Source organism: Mesoplodon bidens (genome assembly GCF_964165515.1).
Source record: "Mesoplodon bidens genome assembly, chromosome: 5".
NCBI lineage: Eukaryota > Metazoa > Chordata > Mammalia > Artiodactyla > Ziphiidae > Mesoplodon > Mesoplodon bidens.
This window is the reverse complement of record NC_138161.1, coordinates 112,241,959-112,264,864: the sequence shown is the minus strand read 5'-3', so window position 1 is coordinate 112,264,864 and position 22,906 is coordinate 112,241,959. Positions and strand designations below refer to the sequence as shown.

The 22,906-nt window shown below is 39.3% G+C and overlaps 1 protein-coding gene across 5 annotated transcripts in view; it reads right to left on the bottom strand.

The window, feature by feature from the left end:
* Positions 1–22,906, bottom strand: part of LRCH3 (leucine rich repeats and calponin homology domain containing 3) — a 129,046-nt gene that overhangs the window by 46,001 nt on the left and 60,139 nt on the right. For all 5 annotated transcript variants that reach the window (XM_081236087.1, XM_081236088.1, XM_081236084.1 and 2 more), the window contains exons 7-8: positions 11,091–11,184; positions 9,627–9,747 (exon numbers count right to left, since the gene is read on the bottom strand). In XM_081236087.1, coding sequence (XP_081092213.1) covers positions 9,627–9,747; positions 11,091–11,184 — 215 coding nt within the window. The remainder of the gene's footprint in view (positions 1–9,626; positions 9,748–11,090; positions 11,185–22,906) is intronic.

Genomic DNA, 22,906 nt, shown 5'->3' with positions numbered 1-22,906 from the left:
GTCCTGCACCAGTGGGAGGGAGCCGTGAAGGAGGAAAGGTTTCCACACACTAGAAGCTCCTTCGCGGGCGGAGACTGCAGGTGGCGGATGGGGAAAGCTTCGGAGTAGCGGAGGAGAGCACAGCAACAGGGGTGTGGAGGGCAAAGCGGAGAGATTCCGGCACAGAGGATCGGTGCCCTCAGGCACACACCAGCCCGAGAGGCTTGTCTGCTCGGCTGCCGGGGCGGGCGGGGCTGGGAGCTGAGGCTCGTGTAACGGGTTTCAGTCGGAGCGCAGGGAGAGGACTGGGGCTGGCGGCAGGAAGAGAGCCTGAAGGGGTTAGTGCACCACGGCTAGCCCGGAGGGAGTCCGGGGGAAAAAGTCTGGAGCTGCCGAAGAGGCAAGAGACTTTTTCTTCCCTTTTGTTTCCTGGTGCGCGAGGAGAGGGCATTAAGAGAGCTGCTTAAAGAAGCACCAGAGACGGGCGCGAGCTGCGGCTAAAGGCGCGGACCCCGGAGATGGGCGTGGGACGCTGGGGCTGCTGCTGCCGCCGCCACAAGGCCTGTGTGCGAGCACAGGTCACTGTCCACCCCGCCTTCCGGGGAGCCTGTGCACCCCGCCAGTGCCGGGGTCCCGGGACCCAGGGACGGCTTTCCTGGGAAAGCGCACGGAGCGCCTCGGGTTGGTGCAACGTCACGCCGGCCTCTACCGCCGCAGGCCCGCCCCACACTGCGCGCCCCTCCCTCCCCTCTGCCTGAGTGAATCAGAGCCCCCGAATCAGCGGCTCCTTTAAACCCGTCCTGTCTGAGCGAAGAACGGACGCCCTCCGGCGACCTACGCGCAGAGGCGGGGTCAGGTCCAAGGCTGAGACCCGGGAGCTGTGAGGGCAGAGACAGGGAAATCTCTCTGTGCAGCCTCGGAGGCAGGGGATTAAAGCTCCACGGCCCACTTGATGTGCCCTGCGTCTGTGGAGTGCATGAATGGACAGCGAATCATCCCAAATTAAGGAGGTGGACTTTGAGAGCAACATTTCAGACTTTTCCCCCTTTTCCTCTTTTTACAACGAATTATCCCAAATTGAGGAGGTGGACTTTGAGAGCAAGATTTTCGATTTTTCCCCCTGCTCTCTTTTTGTGAATGTGTATGTGTATGCTTCTGTGTGAGATTTCCTCTGTATAGCTTTGCTTCCACCATATGTCCCAGGGTTCTATCTGTCCGTTTTTTTTCAATAATTAATTTTTAATTTTAATAACGCTACTATATTTTATACTTTATTCTATTTTACTTTACCTGCTCTTTTTTTCCTACCTTCCCTTCCTCCCTCCCTCCCTCCGCCCCTCCTTTCCTTCTTTCTCTTTCTTTCCTTCCTCCCTCCCTCCCTCCCTTCTTCCTTTCACTCTTTCTTTTTCTTTCCTTCCTCCCTCCCTCCCTTTCTTTTTTTCTTTCTTTCCTCCCTCCCTTCTTCCATTCACTTTCTTTTTCTTTCCTTCCTCCCTCCCTTTCTTTCTTTCTTTCTTTCCTTCCTCCCTCCCTCCCTTCTTCCACTCACTCTTTTTCTTTCCTTCCTCCCTCCCTCCCTCCTTTCTTTCTTTCTTTCTTTCCGTCCTTCCTTCCTCCCTCCCTCCCTCCTTTCTTCCTTCCTTTCTTTCCTTCTTCCTTTCTTTCTCTCTCTCTTTCTTTCTTCTACTAATTCTTTCTTTCTACTTTTTCTCCCTTTTATTCTGAGCCGGGTAGATGAAAGGCTCTTGGTGCTGCAGCCAGGAGTCAGTGCTGTGCCTCTGAAGTGGGAGAGCCAACTTCAGGACACGGGTCCACAAGAGACCTCCCAGCTCCACATAATATCAAGTGGCGAAAATCTCCCAGAGATCTCCATCTCAACACCAGCACCCAGCTTCAGTCAACGACCAGCAAGCTACAGTGCTGGTCACCCTATGCCAAGCAACAAGCAAGGCAGGAACACAACCTCACCCATTAGCAGAGAGGCTGCCTAAAAACATAATAAGGCCACAGGCACCCCAAAACACACCACCAGACGTGGACCTGTCCACCAGAAAGACAAGATCGAGCCTCAACCACCAGAACACAAGCACAAGTCCCCCCCACCAGGAAGCCTACACAACCTACTGAAACAACCTTAGCCACTGGGGACAGACACCAAAAACAACGGGAACTACGAATCTGCAGCCTGCAAAAAGGAGACCCCAAACACAGTAAGATAAGCAAAATGAGAAGACAGAAAAACACACAGCAGGTGAAGGAGCAAGATAAAAATCTACCAGACCTAACAAATGAAGAGGTAATAGGCAGTCTACCTGAAAAAGAATTCAGAATAATGATAGTAAAGATGATCCAAGATTCTATTTCCAAGATCCAAAATCTTGGAAATAGAATAGACAAAATGCAAGAAACAGTTAACAAGGACCTAGAAGAACTAAAGATGAATCAAGCATTGATTAAAAACACAATAAATGAAATGAAAAATACTCTAGATGGGATCAACAGCAGAATAACTGAGGCAGAAGAACGGATAAGTGAGGTGGAAGATAAAATAGTGGAAATAACTGATGCAGAGCAAAATAAAGAAAAAAGAATGAAAAGAACAAAGGACAGTGTCAGAGACCTCTGGGACAACATTAAACGCACCAACATTCGAATTATAGGGGTTCCAGAAGAAGAAGAGAAAAAGAAAGGGATTGAGAAAATATTTGAAGAGATTATAGTTGAAAACTTCCCTAATATGGGAAAGGAAATAGTTAATCAAGTCCAGGAGGCACAGAGAGTCCCATACAGAATAAATCCAAGGAGAAATACGCCAAGACACATATTAATCAAACTGTCAAAAATTAAACACAAAGAAATCATATTAAAAGCAGCAAGGGAGGGGCTTCTCTGGTGGCGCAGTGGTTGAGAGTCCGCCTGCCGATGCAGGGGACACAGGTTCGTGCCCCGGTCCGGGAAGATCCCACATGCCGCGGAGCACCTAGGCCCGTGAGCCACGGACGCTGAGCCTGTGCGTCCGGAGCCTGTGCTCCGCAACGGGACAGGCCACAACAGTGAGAGGCCCGCGTACCGCAAAAAAAAAAAAAAAAAAAAAAAGCAGCAAGGGAAAAAAAACAAATAACACACAAGGGAATCCCCATCAGGTTAACAGCTGATCTCTCAGCAGAAACTCTACAAGCCAGAAGGGAGTGGCAGGACATAATTAAAGTGATGAAGGAGAGAAACCTGAAACCAAGATTACTCTACCCAGCAAGGATCTCATTCAGATTTGATGGAGAAATTAAAACGTTTACAGACAAGCAAAAGCTGAGAGAGTTCAGCACCACCAAACCAGCTTTACAACAAATGCTAAAGGAACTTCTCTAGGCAAGAAACACAACAGAAGGAATATACCTACAATAATGAACCCAAAGCAATTAAGGAAATGGGAATAGGAACATACATATCAATAATTACCTTAAATGTAAATGGACTAAATGCTCCCACCAAAAGACACAGATTGGCTGAATGGATACAAAAACAAGACCCATTATATGCTGTCTACAAGAGACCCACTTCAGACCTAGAGACACATTCAGATTGTAAGTAAGGGGATGGAAAAAGATATTCCATGCAAATGGAAATCAAAAGAAAGCTGGAGTAGCAATTCTCATATCAGAAAAAATAGACTTTAAAATAAAGACTATTAGAAGAGACAAAGAAGGACACTACATAATGATAAACGGATCGATCCAAGAAGAAGATATAACAATTGTAAATATTTATGCACCCAACATAGGAGCACCTCAATACATAAGGCAAATACTAACAGCCACAAAAGGGGAAATCGACAGTAACACACTCACAGTAGGGGACTTTAACACCCCACTTTCGGGCTTCCCTGGTGGCGCAGTGGTTGAGAGTCCGCCTGCTGATGCAGGGGACACGGGTTCTGGTCCAGGAAGATCCCATATGCCGCGGAGCGGCGGGGCCCGTGAGCCATGGCTGCTGAGCCTGCACGTCCAGAGCCTGTGCTCTGCAACGGGAGAGGCCCCTTTAAAACAAACAAACAAACAAACAAACAAAAAAAAACACCCCACTTTCACCAATGGACAGATCATCCAAAATGAAAATAAATAAGGAAACACAAGCTTTAAATGATACATTAAACAAGATGGACTTAATTGATATTTATAGGACATTCCATCCAAAAACAACAGAATACACATTTTTCTCAAGTGCTCATGGAACATTCTCCAGGATAGATCATATCTTGGGTCACAAATCAAGCCTTGGTAAATTTAAGAAAATTGAAATTGTATCAAGTATCTTTTCGGACCACAATGCTATGAGACTAGACATCAATTACAGGAAAAGATCTGTAAAAAATACAAACACATGGAGGCTAAACAATACACTACTCAATAACAAAGTGATCACTGAAGAAATCAAAGAGGAAATAAAAAAATACCTAGAAACAAATGACAATGGAGACACGACGACCCAAAACCTATGGGACGCAGCAAAAGCAGTTCTAAGGGGGAAGTTTATAGCAATACAATACCACCTTAAGAAACAGGAAACATCTCGAGTAAACAACCTGACCCTGCACCTAAAGCAATTAGAGAAAGAAGAACAAAAAAACCCCAAAATTAGCAGAAGGAAAGAAATCATAAAGATCATATCAGAAATAAATGAAAAAGAAATGAAGGAAATGATAGCAAAGATCAATAAAACTAAAAGCTAGTTCTTTGAGAAGATAAACAAAATTGACAAACCATTAGCCAGACTCATCAAGAAAAAAAAGGAGAAGACTCACATCAATAGAATTAGAAATGAAAAAGGAGAAGTAACAACTGACACTGCAGAAATACAAAAGATCATGAGAGATTACAAGAAACTCTATGCCAATAAAATGGACAACCTGGAAGAAATGGACAAATTCTTAGAAATGCACAACCTGCCGAGACTGAACCAGGAAGAAATAGAAAATATGAATAGACCAATCACAAGCACTGAAATTGAAACTGTGATTAAAAATCTTCCATCAAACAAAAGCCCAGGATCAGATGGCTTCACAGGCGAATTCTATCAAACATTTAGAGAAGAGCTAACACCCATCCTTCTCAAACTCTTCCAAACAATTGCAGAGGAAGGAACACTCACAAACTCATTCTACGAGGCCACCATCACCTTGATACCAAAACCAGGCAAGGATGTCACAAAGAAAGAAAACTACAGGCCAATATCACTGATGAACATAGATGCAAAAATCCTCAACAAAATACTAGCAAACAGAATCCAACAGCACATTAAAAGGATCATACACCATGATCAAGTGGGGTTTATTCCAGGAATGCAAGGATTCTTCAATATATGCAAATCAATCAATGTGATACACCATATTAACAAGTTGAAGGAGAAAAACCATATGATCATCTCAATAGATGCAGAGAAAGCTTTCGACAAAATTCAACACCCATTTATGATAAAAACCCTGCAGAAAGTAGGCATAGAAGGAACTTTCCTCAACATAATAAAGGCCATATATGACAAACCCACAGCCAACATGGTCCTCAATGGTGAAAAACTGAAAGCATTTCCACTAAGATCAGGAACAAGACAAGGTTGCCCACTCTCACCACTCTTATTCAACTTAGTTTTGGAAGTTTTAGGCACAGCAATCAGAGAAGAAATGGAAATAAAAGGAATCCAAATTAGAAAAGAAGAAGTAAAGCTGTCACTGTTTGCAGATGACATGATACTATACATAGAGAATCCTAAAGATGCTACCAGAAAACTACTAGAGCTAATCAATGAATTTGGTAAAGTAGCAGGATACAAAATTAATGCACAGAAATCTCTGGCATTCCTGTACACTAATGATGAAAAATCTGAAAATGAAATCAAGAAAACACTCCCATTTACCATTGCAACAAAAAGAATAAAATATCTAGGAATAAACCTACCTAAGGAGACAAAAGACCTGTATGCAGAAAATTATAAGACACTGATGAAAGAAATTAAAGATGATACAAATAGATGGAGAGATATACCATGCTCCTGGATTGGAAGAATCAATATTGTGAAAATGACTCTACTACCCAAAGCAATCTACAGATTCAATGCAATCCCTATCAAACTACCACTGGCATTTTTCACAGAACTAGAACAAAAATTTTCAAAATTTGTTTGGAAAAACAAAAGACCCCGAATAGCCAAAGCAATCTTGAGAACGAAAAACGGAGCTGGAGGAATCGGGCTCACTGACTTCAGACTATACTACAAAGCTACAGTACTCAAGACAGTGTGGTACTGGCACAAAAACAGAAAGATAGATCAATGGAACAGGATAGAAAGCCCAGAGATAAACCCACGCACATATGGTCAACTTATCTTTGATAAAGGAGGCAGGAATGTACAGTGGAGAAAGGACAGCCTCTTCAATAAGTGGTGCTGGGAAAACTGGACAGGGACATGTAAAAGTATGAGATTAGATCACTCCCTAACACCATACACAAAAATAAGCTCAAAATGGATTAAAGACCTAAATGTAAGGCCAGACACTATCAAACTCTTAGAGGAAAACATAGGAAGAACACTCCTTGACATAAATCACAGCAAGATCCTTTTGGACCCACCTCCTAGAGAAATGGAAATAAAAACAAAGATAAACAAATGGGACCTAATGAAACTTCAAAGCTTTTGCACAGCAAAGGAAACCATAAACAAGACCAAAAGACAACCCTCAGAATGGGAGAAAATATTTGCAAATGAAGCAACTGACAAAGGATTAATCTCCAAAATTTATAAACAGCTCATGCAGCTCAATAGCAAAAAAACAAACAACCCAATCCAAAAATGGGCAGAAGACTTAAATAGGCATTTCTCCAAAGATGATATACAGACTGCCAACAAACACATGAAAGAATGCTCAACATCATTAATCATTAGAGAAATGCAAATCAAAACTACAATGAGATATCATCTCACACCAGTCAGAATGGCCATCATCAAGAAATCTAGAAACAATAAATGCTGGAGAGGGTGTGGAGAAAAGGGAACACTCTTGCACTGCTGGTGGGAATGTGAATTGGTACAGCCACTATGGAGAACGGTATGGAGGTTCCTTAAAAACTACAAATAGAACTACCATATGACCCAGCAATCCCACTACTGGGCATATACCCTGAGAAAACCATAATTCAAAAAGAGACATGTACCAAAATGTTCATTGCAGCTCTATTCACAATAGCCCAAAGCTGGAAACAACCTAAGTGTCCATCATCGGATGAATGGATAAAGAAGATGTGGCACATATATACAATGGAATATTACTCAGCCATAAAAAGAAACGAAACTGAGCTATTTGTAATGAGGTGGATAGACCTAGAGTCTGTCATACAGAGTGAAGTAAGTCAGAAAGAGAAAAACAAATACCGTATGCTAACACATATATATGGAATTAAAAAAAAATGTCATGAAGAACCTAGGGGTAAAACGGGAATAAAGACACCGACCTACTTGAGAATGGACTTGAGGATATGGGGAGGGGGAAGGGTAAGCTGTGAGAAAGCGAAAGAGAGGCATGGACATATATACACTACCAAACGTAAGGTAGATAGATAGTAGGAAGCAGCCGCAGAGCACAGGGAGATCAGCTCGGTGCTTTGTGACCGCCTGGAGGGGTGGGATGGGGATGGTGGGAGGGAGGGAGATGCATGAGGGAAGGGATGTGGGAACAGATGTATATGTATGACTGATTCACTTTGTTATAAAGCAGAAACTAATAAAAAATAAAAAAATAAAAAAATAAAAAAATAAACTAGCCCAAATAACCGTCAGTGGTAGAAATTGTAATAGTGATTACCTCTGGTGGCAAGGAATGGTTGACTGCAACAGGGAGCAAAGGAAGATTCAGAGGTGGTGGAAAACTTCTGTATCTTAATCTGGGTAATGGCTACACAAATGTATCTGTTTGTCAAAACTCAACAAGTTGCGTGTTTAAAATCTGTGCATTTTACTCTATGTAAACTATTCCTTAATAAAGTATTGTTAGCATTTAAAAATGAAAAAAAAAAAGCCACTTTAAATGGCACACTAGAAAAAAAAAAAACTTACTACTAAGATGGTTTCTCCAGAGATGTATTTACTCCCAGCCATTATTGTATGGTGGTCTACAGGCTGCCTAAAAGTTGCAGTTGCTGGGAATAGAAAACTTGAAGAAGTCTATTTCTCAATTTAGTTTTCTGACTCAATTATTTCTAAATAATTCCATAACAGCAGTTAATATAAAAATGAATTGACTTATCATAATTATATAAATAGATAAAAGGCTGAAAAGATTTTAAGTCTACACCCGTGTTAGAAACCAGGTGCATAAATGCATTTTTCCAATGTGCTACAACTTGTGTGACTAAATCAACACTTCATTTTATAACTATCTCCCAAGAAAGCAACATCACTTTTTCATACTGTCTAGACCAGTGCTATCCAAGAGAAATAGAACATAAGCTATGAAAGTGAACCACACATGTAATTTTAAATTATCTAGTAGCCACATAAAAAAGTCAAAAGAAAAGGTGACATTAATTTTAATAATATATTTTACTTTGTTCAATATATTTAAAATATTATTATAACATATAATCAATATAAAGTATTACTGATGTTTTACATTCTCTTTCTCATGCAAAGGCTTCAAAATCTGATGTGTGTTTTATATTTATAGTACAGCTCAATTCAGAAAAGCCACATTTCAAATGCTCAATAACCACATGTGGCTAGTGGCACAGATCTAGAGATTATTTTAAGTCTGAAATGAACCAATGGGAAAGATATCTCATACGAAAGCAAGATTAAAATGAAAAGTACTGAAATGGTAAGTGACAGGAGTAAAAAATGAATATAAGATGGTAAGGAAAAAAAGGTGGGGCAAACCATTTAATTGAACTCATCATTCAGAGATGAATGGTCTTCTTAGATAATATAATAGATTTCTGGAAAATCAAAGTCATTTCTCCCTTATAGCTGGCCCTTAAAATTTAAACATTAGGATTTGGTAATTCAAACTAAAGCAATATTGAATGGAATGCTAAAATCAAGAGTCTGCTTCAGAAGCAGAAGAAAGCAGAAAGAGCTCTGTTTGTTAATGAACTATAAAAATAAATTAAAAACATTTTTTAATTTAAATTATAAATTTTACAATACCAGAATAAGGAAAACTTGGATTCAGATGCCCATGAAGAGCACAATTCCAGATGAAAGAAAAGGTACACATCAAGAAATGCACTGAATTCCTAAAAGACATCAAATAATGACCACAAAGAGAATCTTTAAAAAGGAGAATAGTACTTCAAAGAAGATCATGGTTAAATCAAGATGAACAAAGATCTATTCCAGGTAAACTGTCTTTAGTAAAGTTTCCTCTCAAAATAAGAATAAGGGAAAAACATTGTATTTTAATTGCAAGTCTGAAACAGAGAAACTGAAATTTAACCCTAATAGAAAACATTTTTTTTCTAATCAGATGAGAAGAGGAGGGAGGTCTTTAAAGAAAGACTGGAAGAAGCTACAGATACACAAATAAAAGGAGTGGATGTGAAAAGGCCACTTAAAAAGTCAGAGAGATTATAAAGACTTTGGATGTCGTCAGGAATCATGTTTACCTCCACCATTTGTTACTACTATACTGCTGCGATTCTCCTGGTACTGGCTTTCTCTTCGTAGTCTTTGTTCTTTAGTAATTTCTGCTACGCGAAGAGGCAGATCTGAAAATTCATCTGTAGGCTTAAAAAAAATAGAAGAAACATTAAAATAAATCATTTCAAATTTTAAGACAACATGGTACTTAAAACACAGATATAATATAAATTCATTAGAATTTATATTTAAGAAGAAATAGCAAAGTAGTTTCACAGATGCATCTAGAGATGCACATATTATCCAACAATATGAATGTACTTAATGCCACTGAAACTCACTCTTAAAAATGGTTAAAATGGTAAATTTTATATGTATTTCACCACAATTTAAAAAATAGGGTATATATGACTCTATATACATACATATATGAATTTAAAGTATTGACATAAATGTATCTGTATTGATATAGCCACAATCATGTACACACCCACTCACGCACAAATACCCAAGCAATTCCACATGACAAATGGGCTGTATTCTAAAATTAATTTGCTTTAGACTCCCAATAAAACAATGTTACAAATGGTACATTACTAGTCCTGCTAAACAAAACCTTAATCATTTAACCCAATTTATAGCTAAAATATTATACCTTAGTAATTTAAAAAGAAGAGAGAAAACATAATGCTGATAATTAAAAGAGAAAAATGAGGGACTTCCCTGGTGGTGCAGTGGTTAAGGATCCACCTGCCAATGCAGGGGACACGGGTTCAATCCCTGGTCCGGGAAGATCCCACATGCTGAGGAGCAACTAAGCCTGTGCGCCCTAAAGCCTGCATGTCACAACTACTGAGCCCACGTGCTGCAACTACTGAAGCCTGCATGCTATAGGGCCTGCACGCTGCAACTACTGAGCCTGTGTGTTGCAACCACGGAAGCCCATGCGCCTACAGCCTGTGCTCTGCAACTAGAGAAGCCACCGCAATGAGAAGCTCATGCACTGCAACGAAGACCCAAATGCAGCCAAAAAAAGAGAGAGAAAAATGATATAATTAGCTGAGAAAGTTACTTATTTATCTTGAGCATGTGGATACTCTTCATTAAGGTTCCCATCTCATTACCCATCAGCATACAGTTCTATTTTCTTACCTTACAGTACCCTTTCTACCACCTCTGCTCAAGATTATACAGGCCCTCAACGTTCAGGTTTCAGTTGTAACTGGCTCAGTTCCCATTTGACCGTCCAGGATATAAAATTATTTATACAACACAATGAGGTAACACACATGTAAAACACACATGGTAAAAGATGGTAAAGAAACATAATACCTTTTTTGATGGTAGGATTATGTGGGAGTTTTACTCCTCCCTTGGCTATTCTATATTTTATATAACAAGAAATTGAGTCCAGTTAAGACACTTTCCATTTTCATCATTTTATTTTTTCTTAATCATGTTATAACATGCAGAATAGAAGAAACACTTACTTCATTCCCTGACCATCTCTTATCACCACTGTCCACACTATTGAAACCTGAATCAAGGGCTCCATAGGGGCGACCTGAGTACAGTTCTTCATGGCTGCCAAAAAGAAACTTTAGTTGTTAATGTAAAGTTTGATATTTAAAAAATTAACATTTGAAATAAATCAGATGCAATTTTACTAATAAACATTTTCATGGCATTCAGGGACTTAACTACTTAGAATGAAATGAATATTCGTTTAACTTTTTAATATGAAAAATTCCAAATTCAAAGAAAGTAGATATAATAGTATAATGAACTACCATGTACTCATTATCCAGCTCTAAAAATATCCACATTCTTACTTCATCTATTCCTCCAGCTCCGAATGCCCCCCTCAATTATTTTTATTTTTAACAGTACTCTTTTTCTTAAAGTAAAACTTACATACATTTAAATGCACAAACCTTTGACAAATGAATACATCTTTGTAACATACACACCTATCATGATATAGGACATTTCTACTTCACCAGAAAATTCCCACACATCCCTTCCCAGTCATCTTCCCTCACCTCGCCACTATGTGCTCCTAAGAGGCAACCACCATTCAAATTTTTTTCACCTTAATTAGTATAGAACATCCTCAAAGACGTACAAGATCTAATCCCTGGAACCCATAAATATGTTACTTTACATTGCAAACGGGAATTAAGGTTGCAGATAGAAGGTTGCTAATCAGAGGACCTTAAGTTAGGGAGATTATCCTGAATTATCTGAATGGGCTCAATGTAATCACAAGGTTCCTTAAACATGGAAGAGGGAAATAGAAGAGGAGGATTCAATGCTGGCTTGAAGATGGAGGGAGGGGACCAAGAACCAAGGAAAGAAGACAGCCGCTAGAAGTTGAAAAAGGCAAGGAAATACATCCTACTCAAAACCTATAGAAAAGAATGCAGCTCTGCTATCATCTTAATTTTAGCTCAATGAGACCAAGATTTAGACTTCTGACCTACACAACCATAAAATAATAAATCTGTGTTGTTTAGGCCTCTAAGTTTGGGGTGGTAACAATAGAAAAGTAATACAATTAGTTCTGCTTATTCCAGAATGCATAAAAATGGTATATGTAAAATTTTTCTACTCAGCATCATGTCAGTGAAATTCTTGATGTTTTTAATACCTTGGAGTAGAATGGATGAACTGTATGGTAAGCATAGGTTTAACTTAAAAAACAAAAACAAAAAAACCCCTGCCAACCTGTTTTTGAAAGTACCTATATCATTTTGCATTCCCACCAGCAATGTATTAGAGTTCCAGCTGCCAACACTGTATTCCCAGTCATTAATTTTAGTTATTATTCTGATGGGTATAAAATGTGTTTATATTTCTCTGATGACTAGTGATAATTAACATCAGTAATATTTAATACCTTTTTATGTGCTTATTGGCTGTTCCTATATCTTCTTTTGTGAAATATCTGCTCAAACCTTTTGCCCATTTAAAAATGCTACATCAATAATCTTAAAAATATTTCGCTAAGTAAAAGAGGCCAGACAAAATGCTACATAATGTTTGATTTCATTTCTATGAATTTCTAGAAAATGCAAAACTATACTGACAGAAAGCAGATCAGTGATTGCCTGGGCTGAGGGTGATAAAAATATATAAATCTTGATTGTGTTGGTAGTTTTGTGACTGTATTCATGTACCAAAACTCACTGAATTGCACATTAAAATGGGTAAATTTTATTATTTGTAAATTTTATCTCAGTAAAGCTGTTAAAAAAATGTGTCAATCCATTTTTCCAAAATGGATGTTCCAGTTTTACTTTTTACATATTGTACTACATAAGCAATATGAGAGCACTGGTTGTTCCACATCCTAACATTTGGTGTTCTCAGTCTTAATTTTATTCGTTCTTGTAGATGTGCAGGGATATCTCATTACATTTCGAAGATGAATAATGATAAGCACTTTTTTGTGTGCTTAATAGTCATTTATATCTTTCTTTGTAAAGTCTATTCAAGCCTTTTGTCCATTTTTCAACTGGGTTGTCTTTTTTTTTTAACATCTTTATTGGAGTATAATTGCTTTACAATGGAGTGTTAGTTTCTGATTTATAACAAAGTGAATCAGTTACACATATACATATATCCCCATATCTCTTCCCGCTTGCATCTCCCTCCCTCCCACCCTCCCTATCCCACCCCTCTTGGTGGTCACAAACCACTGAGCTGATCTCCTTATGCTATGTGGCTGCTTCTCACTAGCTATCTATTTTACATTTGGTAGTGTATATATTTCCATGCCACTCTCTCACTTTGTCACAGCTCACCTTCCCCCTCCCCATATCCCCAAGTCCATGCTCTAGTAGGTCTGTGTCTTTATTCCCGTCTTACCCCTAGGTTCTTCATGACCTATTTTTTTTTCTTCTTAGATTCCATATATATGTGTTAGCATATGGTATTTGTTTTTCTCTTTCTGACTTACTTCACTCTGTATGACAGACTCTAGGTCCATCCATCTCACTACAAGTAACTCAATTTCGTTTCTTTTTATGGCTGAGTAATATTCCATTGTATATATGTGCCACATCTTCTTTATCCATGCATCTGTCAATGGACACTTAGGTTGCTTCCATGTCCTGGCTATTGTAAATAGAGTTGCAATGAATATTTTGGTACATGACTCTTTTTGAATTATGGTTTTCTCAGGGTATATGCTCAGTAGTGGGATTGCTGGGTCGTATAGAAATTCCATTTTTAGTTTTTTAAAGAACCTCCATACTGTTCTCCATAGTGGCTGTATCAATTTGAATTCCCACCAACAGTGCAAGAGTGTCCCCTTTTCTCCACACCCTCTCCAGCATTTGTTTCTAGATTTTTTGATGATGGCCATTCTGACTGGTGTGAGATGATATCTCATTGTAGTTTTGATTTGCATTTCTCTAATGATTAATGATATTGAGCATTCTTTCATGTGTTTGTTGGCAATCAGTATATCTTCATTGGAGAAATGTCTATTTAGGTCTTCTGCCCATTTTTTGAAGGGTTGTTTGATTTTTTGTTATTGAGCTGCATGAGCTGCTTGTAAATTTGGAGATAAATCCTTTGTAAGTTGCTTCGTTTGCAAATATTTTCTCCCATTCTGAGGGTTGTCTTTTGGTCTTGTTTATGGTTTCCTTTGCTGTGCAAAAGATTTTAAGTTTCATTAGGTCCCATTTGTTTATTTTTGTCTTTATTTCCATTTCTCTAGGAGGTGGGTCAAAAAGGATCTTGCTGTGATTTATGTCATAGAGCGCTCTATGTTTTCCTCTAAAAGTGTGATAGTGTCTGATCTTACATTTAGGTCTTTCATCCAGTTTGAGCTTATTTTTGTGTATGGTGTTAGGGAGTGTTGTACTTTCATACTTTTACAAGTACCTGTCCAGTTTTCCCAGCACCACTTATTGAAGAGGCTGTCTTTTCTCCACTGTATATTCTTGCCTCCTTTATCAAAAATAAGGTGTCCATATGCGCGTGGGTTTATCTCTGGGCGTTCTATCCTGTTCCATTGATCTATATTTGTTTTTGTGCTTGTACCATACTGTCTTGATTACTGTAGCTTTGTAGTATAGTCTGAAGTCAGGGAGCCTGATTCCTCCAGCTCCATTTTTCGTTCTCAAGATTGCTTTGGCTATTCAGGGTCTTTTGTGTTTCCATACAAATTGTGAAATTTTTTGTTCTAGTTCTGTGAAAAATGCTAGTGGTAGTTTGATAGGGATTGCATTGAATCTGTAGATTGCTTTGGGTAGTAGAATCATTTTCACAACGTTGATTCTTCCAATCCAAGAACATGGTATATCTCTCCATCTATTTGTATCATCTTTAATTTCTTTCATCAGTGTCTTTCTGCATACAGGTCTTTTGTCTCCTTAAGTAGGTTTATTCCTAGATATTTTATTCTTTTTGTTGCAGTGGTAAATGGTAGTGTTTTCTTGATTTCACTTTCAGATTTTTCATCATTAGTGTATAGGAATGCCAGAGATTTCTGTGCATTAATTTTGTGTCCTGCAACTTTACCAAATTCATTGATTAGCTCTAGTAGTTTTCTGGTAGCATCTTTAGGATTCTCTATGTATAGTATCATGTCATCTGCAAACAGTGACAATGTTACTTCTTCTTTTCCGATTTGGTTTCCTTTTGTTTCCATTTCTTCTCTGATTGCTGTGGCTAAAACTTCCAAAACTAAGTTGAATAAGAGTGGTGAGAGTGGGCAACCTTGTCTTGTTCCTGATCTTAGTGGAAATGCTTTCAGTTTTTCACCATTGAGGACCATGTTGGCTGTGGGTTTGTCATATATGGCCTTTATTATGTTGAGGAAAGTTCCCTCTATGCCTACTTTCTGCAGGGTTTTTATCATAAATGGGTGTTGAATTTTGTTGAAAGCTTTCTCTGCATCTATTGAGATGATCATATGGTTTTTCTCCTTCAATTTGTTAATATGGTGTATCACGTTGCTTGATTTGCGTATATTGAAGAATCCTTGCATTCCTGGAATAAACCCCACTTGATCATGGTGTATGATCCTTTTAATGTGCTGTTGGATTCTGTTTGCTAGTATTTTGTTGAGGATTTTTGCATCTATGTTCATCAGTGATATTGGCCTGTAGTTTTCTTTCTTTGTGACATCCTTGTCTGGTTTTGGTATCAAGGTGATGGTGGCCTCGTAGAATGAGTTTGGGAGTGTTCCTCCCTCTGCTATATTTTGGAAGAGTTTGAGAAGCATTCTCTAAATGCTTGATAGAATTCGCCTGTGAAGCCATCTGGTCCTGGGCTTTTGTTTGTTGGAAGATTTTTAATCACAGTTTCAATTTCAATGCTTGTGATTGGTCTGTTCATATTTTCTATTTCTTCCTGGTTCAGTCTCGGCAGGTTGTGCATTTCTAAGAATTTGTCCATTTTATCAGGTTGTCCGTTTTATTGGCATAGAGTTGCTTGTAGTAATCTCTCATGATCCTTTGTATTTCTGCAGTGTCAGTTGTTACTTCTCCTTTTTCATTTCTAATTCTACTGATTTGAGTCTTCTCCCTTTTTTTCTTGATGAGTCTGGCTAATGGTTTATCAATTTTGTTTATCTTGTCAAAGAACCAGCTGTTAGTTTTATTGATCTTTGCTATCGTTTCCTTCATTTCTTTTTCATTTATTTCTGATCTGATTTTTATGATTTCTTTCCTTCTGCTAACTTTGGGATGTTTTTGTTCTTCTTTCTCTAATTGCTTTAGGTGCAAGGTTAGGTTGTTTATTCGAGATGTTTCCTGTTTCTTAAGGTAGGATTGTATTGCTATAAACTTCCCTCTTAGAATTGCTTTTGCTGCATCCCATAGGTTTTGGGTTGTCGTGCTTTCATTGTCATTTGTTTCTAGGTGTTTTTTGATTTCCTCTTTGATTTCTTCAGTGATCTTTTGGTTATTAATGTATTGTTTAGCCTCCATGTGTTTGTATTTTTTACAGATCTTTTCCTGTAATTGATGTCTAGTCTCATAGCATTGTGGTCCGAAAAGATACTTGATACAATTTCAATTTTCTTAAATTTACCAAGACTTGATTTGTGACCCAAGATAAGACCTATCCCGGAGAATGTTCTATGAGCACTTGAGAAAAATGTGTATTCTGTTGTTTTTGGATGGAATGTCCTATAAATATCAATTAAGTCCATCTTGTTTAATGTATCATTTAAAGCTTGTTTCCTTACTTTCATTTTGGATGACCTGTCCATTGGTGAAAGTGGGGTGTTAAAGTCCCCTATGATTGTGTTACTGTCGATTTCCCCTTTTATGGCTGTTAGTATTTGCCTTATGTATTGAGGTGCTCCTATGTTGGGTGCATAAATATTTACAATTGTTATATCTTCTTCTTGGATCGATCCCTTGATCATTACGTAGTGTCCTTCTTTGTCTCTTCTAATAGTCTTTATTTTAAAGTCTATTTTGTCTGATATGAGAATTGTTACTCCAGCTTTTTGATTCCCATTTGCATGGAATATCTTTTTCCATCCCCTCACTTTCAGTCTGTATGTGTCCCTAGGTCTGAAGTGGGTCTCTTGTATACAGCATATATACGGGTCTTGTTTTTGTATCCGTTCAGCCAGTCTGTGTCTTTTGATGGGAGCATTTAATCCATTTACATTTAAGGTAATTATCGATATGTATGTTCCTATTCCCATTTTCTTAATTGTTTTGGGTTATTGTCAGTCTTTTCCTCTTCTTGTGTTTCTTGCCTAGAGAAGTTCCTTTAGCTTTTGTTTTAAAGCTGGTTTGGTGGTGCTGAACTCTCTCACCTTTTGCTTGTCTGTAAAGGTTTTAATTTCTCCATCAAATCTGAATGAAATCCTTCCTGGGTTAAGTAATCTTGTTTGTAGGTTTTTCTCCTTCATCACTTTAAATATGTCCTGCCAGTCCCTTCTGGCTTGCAGAGTTTCTGCTGAAAGATCAGTTGTTAACCTTATGGGGATTCCCTTGTGTGTTATTTGTTGCTTTTCCCTTGCTGCTTTTAATATGTTTTCTTTGCATTTAATTTTTGATAGTTTGATTAATATGTCTTGGTGTGTTTCTCCTTGGATTTATCTTGTATGGGACTCTCTGTTCTTCCTGGATTTGATTAACTATTTCCTTTCCCATATTAGGGAAGTTTTCAACTCTAATGTCTTCAAATATTTTCTCAGTCCCTTTCTTCTTCTCTTCTTCTTCTGGGACCCCTATAATTCGAATGTTGGTGCATTTAATGTTGTCCCAGAGGTCTCTGAGACTGTCCTCAGTTCTTTTCATTCTTTTTTCTTTATTCTGCTCTGTAGTTATTTCCACTATTTTATCTTCCAGGTCACTTATCTGTTCTTCTGCCTCAATTATTCTGCTATTGATCCCATCTAGAGTATTTTTAATTTCATTTATTGTGTTGTTCATCATTGCTTGTTTCCTCCTTAGTTCTTCTAGGTCCTTGTTAAATGTTTCTTGCATTTTCTCTATTCTATTTCCAAGATTTTGGATCTTTACTCTCATTACTCTGAATTCTTTTTCAGGTAGACTGCCTATTTCCTCTTCGTTAGGTCTGGTGGGTTTTTACCTTGCTCCTTCATTTACTGTGTGTTCTTCTGTCTTCTCATTTTGCTTAACTTACTGTGTTTTGGGTCTCCTTTTCACGGGCTGCAGGTTCGTAGTTCCTGTTGTTTTTGGTGTTTGTCCCCAGTGGCTAAGGTTCGTTAAGTGGTCTGTGTAGGCTTTCTGGTGGAGGGGACTAGTGCCTGTGCTCCGGTAAATGAGGCTGGATCTTGTCTTTCTCATGTGCCGGTCCACATCTGGTGGTGTGTTTTGGGGTGTCTGTGGCCGTATGATTTTAGGCAGCCTCTCTGCTAGTGGATGGGGCTGTGTTCCTGTCTTGCTAGTTGTTTGGCATAAGGCGTCCAGCACTGTAGCTTGCTGGTCATTGAGTGAAGCTGGGTCTTGGTGTTGAGATGGAGATCTCTGGGAGATTTTTGCTGTTTGATATTATGTGGAGCTGGGAGGTCTCTTGTGGGCCAGTGTCCTGAAGTTGGCTCTCCCACCTCAGAGGCACAGCACTGACTCCTGGCTGGAGCACCAAGAGCCTTTTATCCACATGGCTCAGAATAAAAGGGAGAAAAAATCGAAAGAAAGAAAGAGGATAAAATAAAATAAAATAAAGTAGGATAAAATAAAATAAAGTTATTAAAATAAAAAATAATTATGAAAAAAATTTTTAAATAAAGTCAAAAAAAAAGAATGGACAGACTGAACCCTACAACAAATGGTGAAAGGAAAACTATACAGACAAAATCTCACACAGAAGCACACACATACACACGAAAAGGGGAAAAAATAATATATCTTGCTCCCAGAGTCCACCTCCTCAATTTGGGATGATTCATTGTCTATTCAGGTATTCCACAGGTGCAGGGTACAACAAATAGATTGTGCAGCTTTAATCCGCTGCTTCTGAGGCTGATGGGAGAGATTTCCCTTTCTCTTCTTTGTTCTCACAGCTCCCAGGGTTCAGCTTTGGATTTGTCCCCACCTCTGCGTGTAGGTCACCTGAGGGCGTCTGTTCTTCGCTCAGACAGGACGGGTTTAAAGGAGCAGTGGATTCAGGGGCTCTGGCTCACTCAGGCCGGGGTGAGGGAGGGGTACAGATGCGAAGCGAGCCTGCGGCGGCAGAGGCCAGCATGAGGTTGCACAATCCCGAGGCACACTGTGCGTTCTCCCGGGGAAGTTGTCTTTGGATCCCTGGATCACAGGGCCCTGGCAGTGGCGGGCTGCACAGGCTCCCGAGAGGGGAGGTGGGGATAGTGACCTGTGCTCACACACAGGCTTCCTGGTGGCGGCAGCAGCAGCCTTAGCGTCTCATGCCCATCTCTGGGGTCCGCGCTGATAGCCACGGCTCGTGCCCGTCTCTGGAGCTCCTTTAAGCAGTGCTCTTAATCCCCTCTCCTCACACACCAGGAAACAAAGAGGGAAGAAAAAGTCTCTTGCCTCTTCGGCAGGTCCAGAGTTTTTCCCGGGGTCCCTCCCAGCTAGCCGTGGTGCACTAGCCCCCTTCAGGCTGTGTTCACGCCGCCAACTGCAGTCCTCTCCCTGCGATCTGAGCGAAGCCCGAGCCTCAGCTACCAGCTCCCAGCCGCCCCAGCAGGTAAGCAGACAAGCCTCTCGAGCTGGTGAGTGCCAGTCGGCACCAATCCTCCATGCGGGAATCTCTCTGCTTTGCCCTCCGCACCCGTTGCTGCGCTCTCCTCCGCAGTTCCGAAGCTTCCCCCTCTGCCCACGAAGGGGCTTCTTAGTGTGTGGAAACCTTTCCTCCTTCACAGCTCCCTCCCACTGGTGCATGTCCCATCCGTATTCTTTTGTCTCTGATTTTTCTTTTTTCTTTTGCCCTACCCAGGTACGTGGGGAGTTTCTTGCCTTTTGGGAGGTCTGAGGTCTTCTGCCAGTGCTCAGTATGTGTTCTATAGGAGCAGTTCCACGTGTAGATGTATTTCTGATGTATCTGTGGGGAGGAAGGTGATCTCTGCGTCTTACTCTTCTGCCATCTTCTCCCAGATCCGGGTTGTTTGTCTTTTTAACATTAAGTATAAGCAAGTATTCTTTAGATATTCTGGATACAAGTCTTTTGTCATATTTGTATTTTGTAAATATTTTCCCCCAGTCTGTGGTTTGCCTATTGTTTTCTTAATATTTTCTTTTCGTAAATAGATGTATTCAATTTTCATTAAATTTAGCTTATCATTTTTTTTAATGGTTATTGGTTTCTGTGTCCTCAGAAATCCCTGCCCACCCCAAGTCACAAAGATATTCTTCCATATTTTCCTCTAAAAGTTTTATAGCTTTAGTTTTTACTTGTTTATAGCTTTAAGTTTTTACTTGTTTTTAAACATAGTTTTAAAAGTTAGCTTAATTTGAAGTCTAAAACATGACAAAGACTCTGTTAAACATTGGTCTATTAGCATTTCATTTAATAAGACTGCCTAGGGTGAAAACAACTTTCAATGGTACAAATTTAAAATATGTAGTGTGCTTCTGGTATCGGATTTTTTTTTTTTTTTTTTTTTGCGATAAACGGGCCTCTCACTGTTGTGGCCTCTCCCATTGCGGAGCACAGGCTCCGGATGCGCAGGCTCAGCGGCCATGGCTCACGGGCCGAGCTGCTCCGTGGCATGTGGCATCTTCCCAGACTGGGGCACGAACCCGTGTCCCCTGCATCGGCAGGCGGACTCTCAACCACTGCGCCACCAGGGAAGCCCCTGGTATCGGATTTTGTATTCCATGTATTCTTACACAGTTTGTGTACATAACTTAAAAAAAAATTATTGTGTCATGCTGTCACAATGAATCAGAACCTAAGGTACAGGGAAAGAGCAATGTATTTGGACTTCACAGATAATCTAACCAACTATTAGCTCAAAGAAGTCACTTAACCTTTGTAAAATGAGGTTAAACATTCTTACTCATATGCCTTCACATAAAGTGAAAGGTGTTAAGTAAAAACAAAAGAACACAAAAACCCTATGTGAATGTAAGACATTTTTATAACTTGTCATTTATTTTTACTGATAAAGATCTTACTTTGTATGTATTTAGTAATATACAGACCTATTTGTCCAATGTGCTAGACATGCTCTGATTATACAGATCCAAAAATATAGGTATTTTCCAGCTATCTAACTCATTTTCCTACCCTCCACTACAAAGATCATTTAGCAAAATAAGTGTCTCAGTATAATTCTAAAATTACTTCTCTCTAAAAAGAAGTAATGAATTTCCCCCAACTTCTTTTTTGTGTGTGTGTGTGTGTGTTATGCGGGCCTCTCACTGTTGTGGCCTCTCCCATTGCGGAGCACAGGCTCCAGACACGCAGGCTCAGTGGCCATGGCTCACGGGCCTAGCTGCTCCGCGGCATGTGGGATCTTCCCAGACCAGGACACGAACCCGTGTCCCCTGCATCAGCAGGCAGACTCTCAACCACTGCGCCACCAGGGAAGCCCTCCCCCAACTTCTTATCTTGAAAACATTCATATATACACAAGAGTTGGGAGAGTAATACAATGATATCTATTTGCCCTTCATCTAGATCTCCCAATTGTTAGCATTTAAGTAAAATGTTTTATGTGTACTATCTACATGATATGTCTGCTTTTATGCCTGTTTTAGAGTCCAGATCTTAAGGACAGGTACTGTGTGTGTTTTATCACAGCAAAGTCAGGCCAAGGTACCTAAGTTTAAAAGCTTTCTGATGAAATATGTATTTAAGCCATACTTAAAGAATTTTTTTTTGCAGATGCCAAAAGAAATACATGTATTTCAGGATTTACTGAACAGTACTTTTTAATATTATGTAAAATTTTCAAGTAAAGATTTTCAGATTTCTAGAGGATACTGTTTTATATAATGTATTTTCTGTGAAGTGACCAATCAAGGTAAGCCTAATTTTACTGTGCTATTTTATAACTGGGCAACATAAAGAGAATAGAATCTTTGCATTAAGCTATCATTTTATCTTCTTTATTCAGTTACCTTTAGCTTCTCCACATATTTGCTCTGCCTCAGAGATTAGACTGATAAGATTAAAGTGAGACATAGGTTAACCAACTCTCCAGGTTTGTTCAGGATTTTCCTGGTTTTAGCACTAAAGTCCTGTGTTCCAGAAAACCCCTTAGTCACAGGTAAACTAGGACAGATGGTCACCCTATGTATAAATATGGCCTTTGTGAGGCCAGGAAGAGTTGTGCCAGCCAGGCTCCAGCTATGTCCTGTTAGAAAGTCCAGGCTCTTTATTAAACTACCTAGCATAAAATGGATTCAAATGCTTATGTTACTCTGTGTGGCAGGGAAATGAACTGTGAATCAGTATAGTGCAGTAAGGAGTTTAAAATATGGCTTTTTTCAAATAATTTAACAGATCTGGACTGATAACTTGGCACCACCATTTCTTAGCTATGTGACTTTAATTAACCTGTTTTACCTCTTTCAACCTCTGTTTTCTCATAAGTTAAAAAAAAAAGAAAGATTAACAACACCTATCTCACAGAGTTGCTATAAAGATTACTTGAGAAAATATAAGCTAAGGACCTGCACAAAGCATTAAATAAAAGTTATCATTCTATGAAGAATGTGTCCTTAAGAGAGAGTCACTAAATCTGCTTCATTTGAGTTTAGTTCACCAAACATTTATTGAATACCAGGCAGTTTTCCAGCTGCTTAGAATATAAATATGAATAAAGGATGGCCACTGCTTTCACAAGCTCAGGCTTGTTGTAGAGAATTAATTCCACTAGTGGGGTTACAGAGGCAGG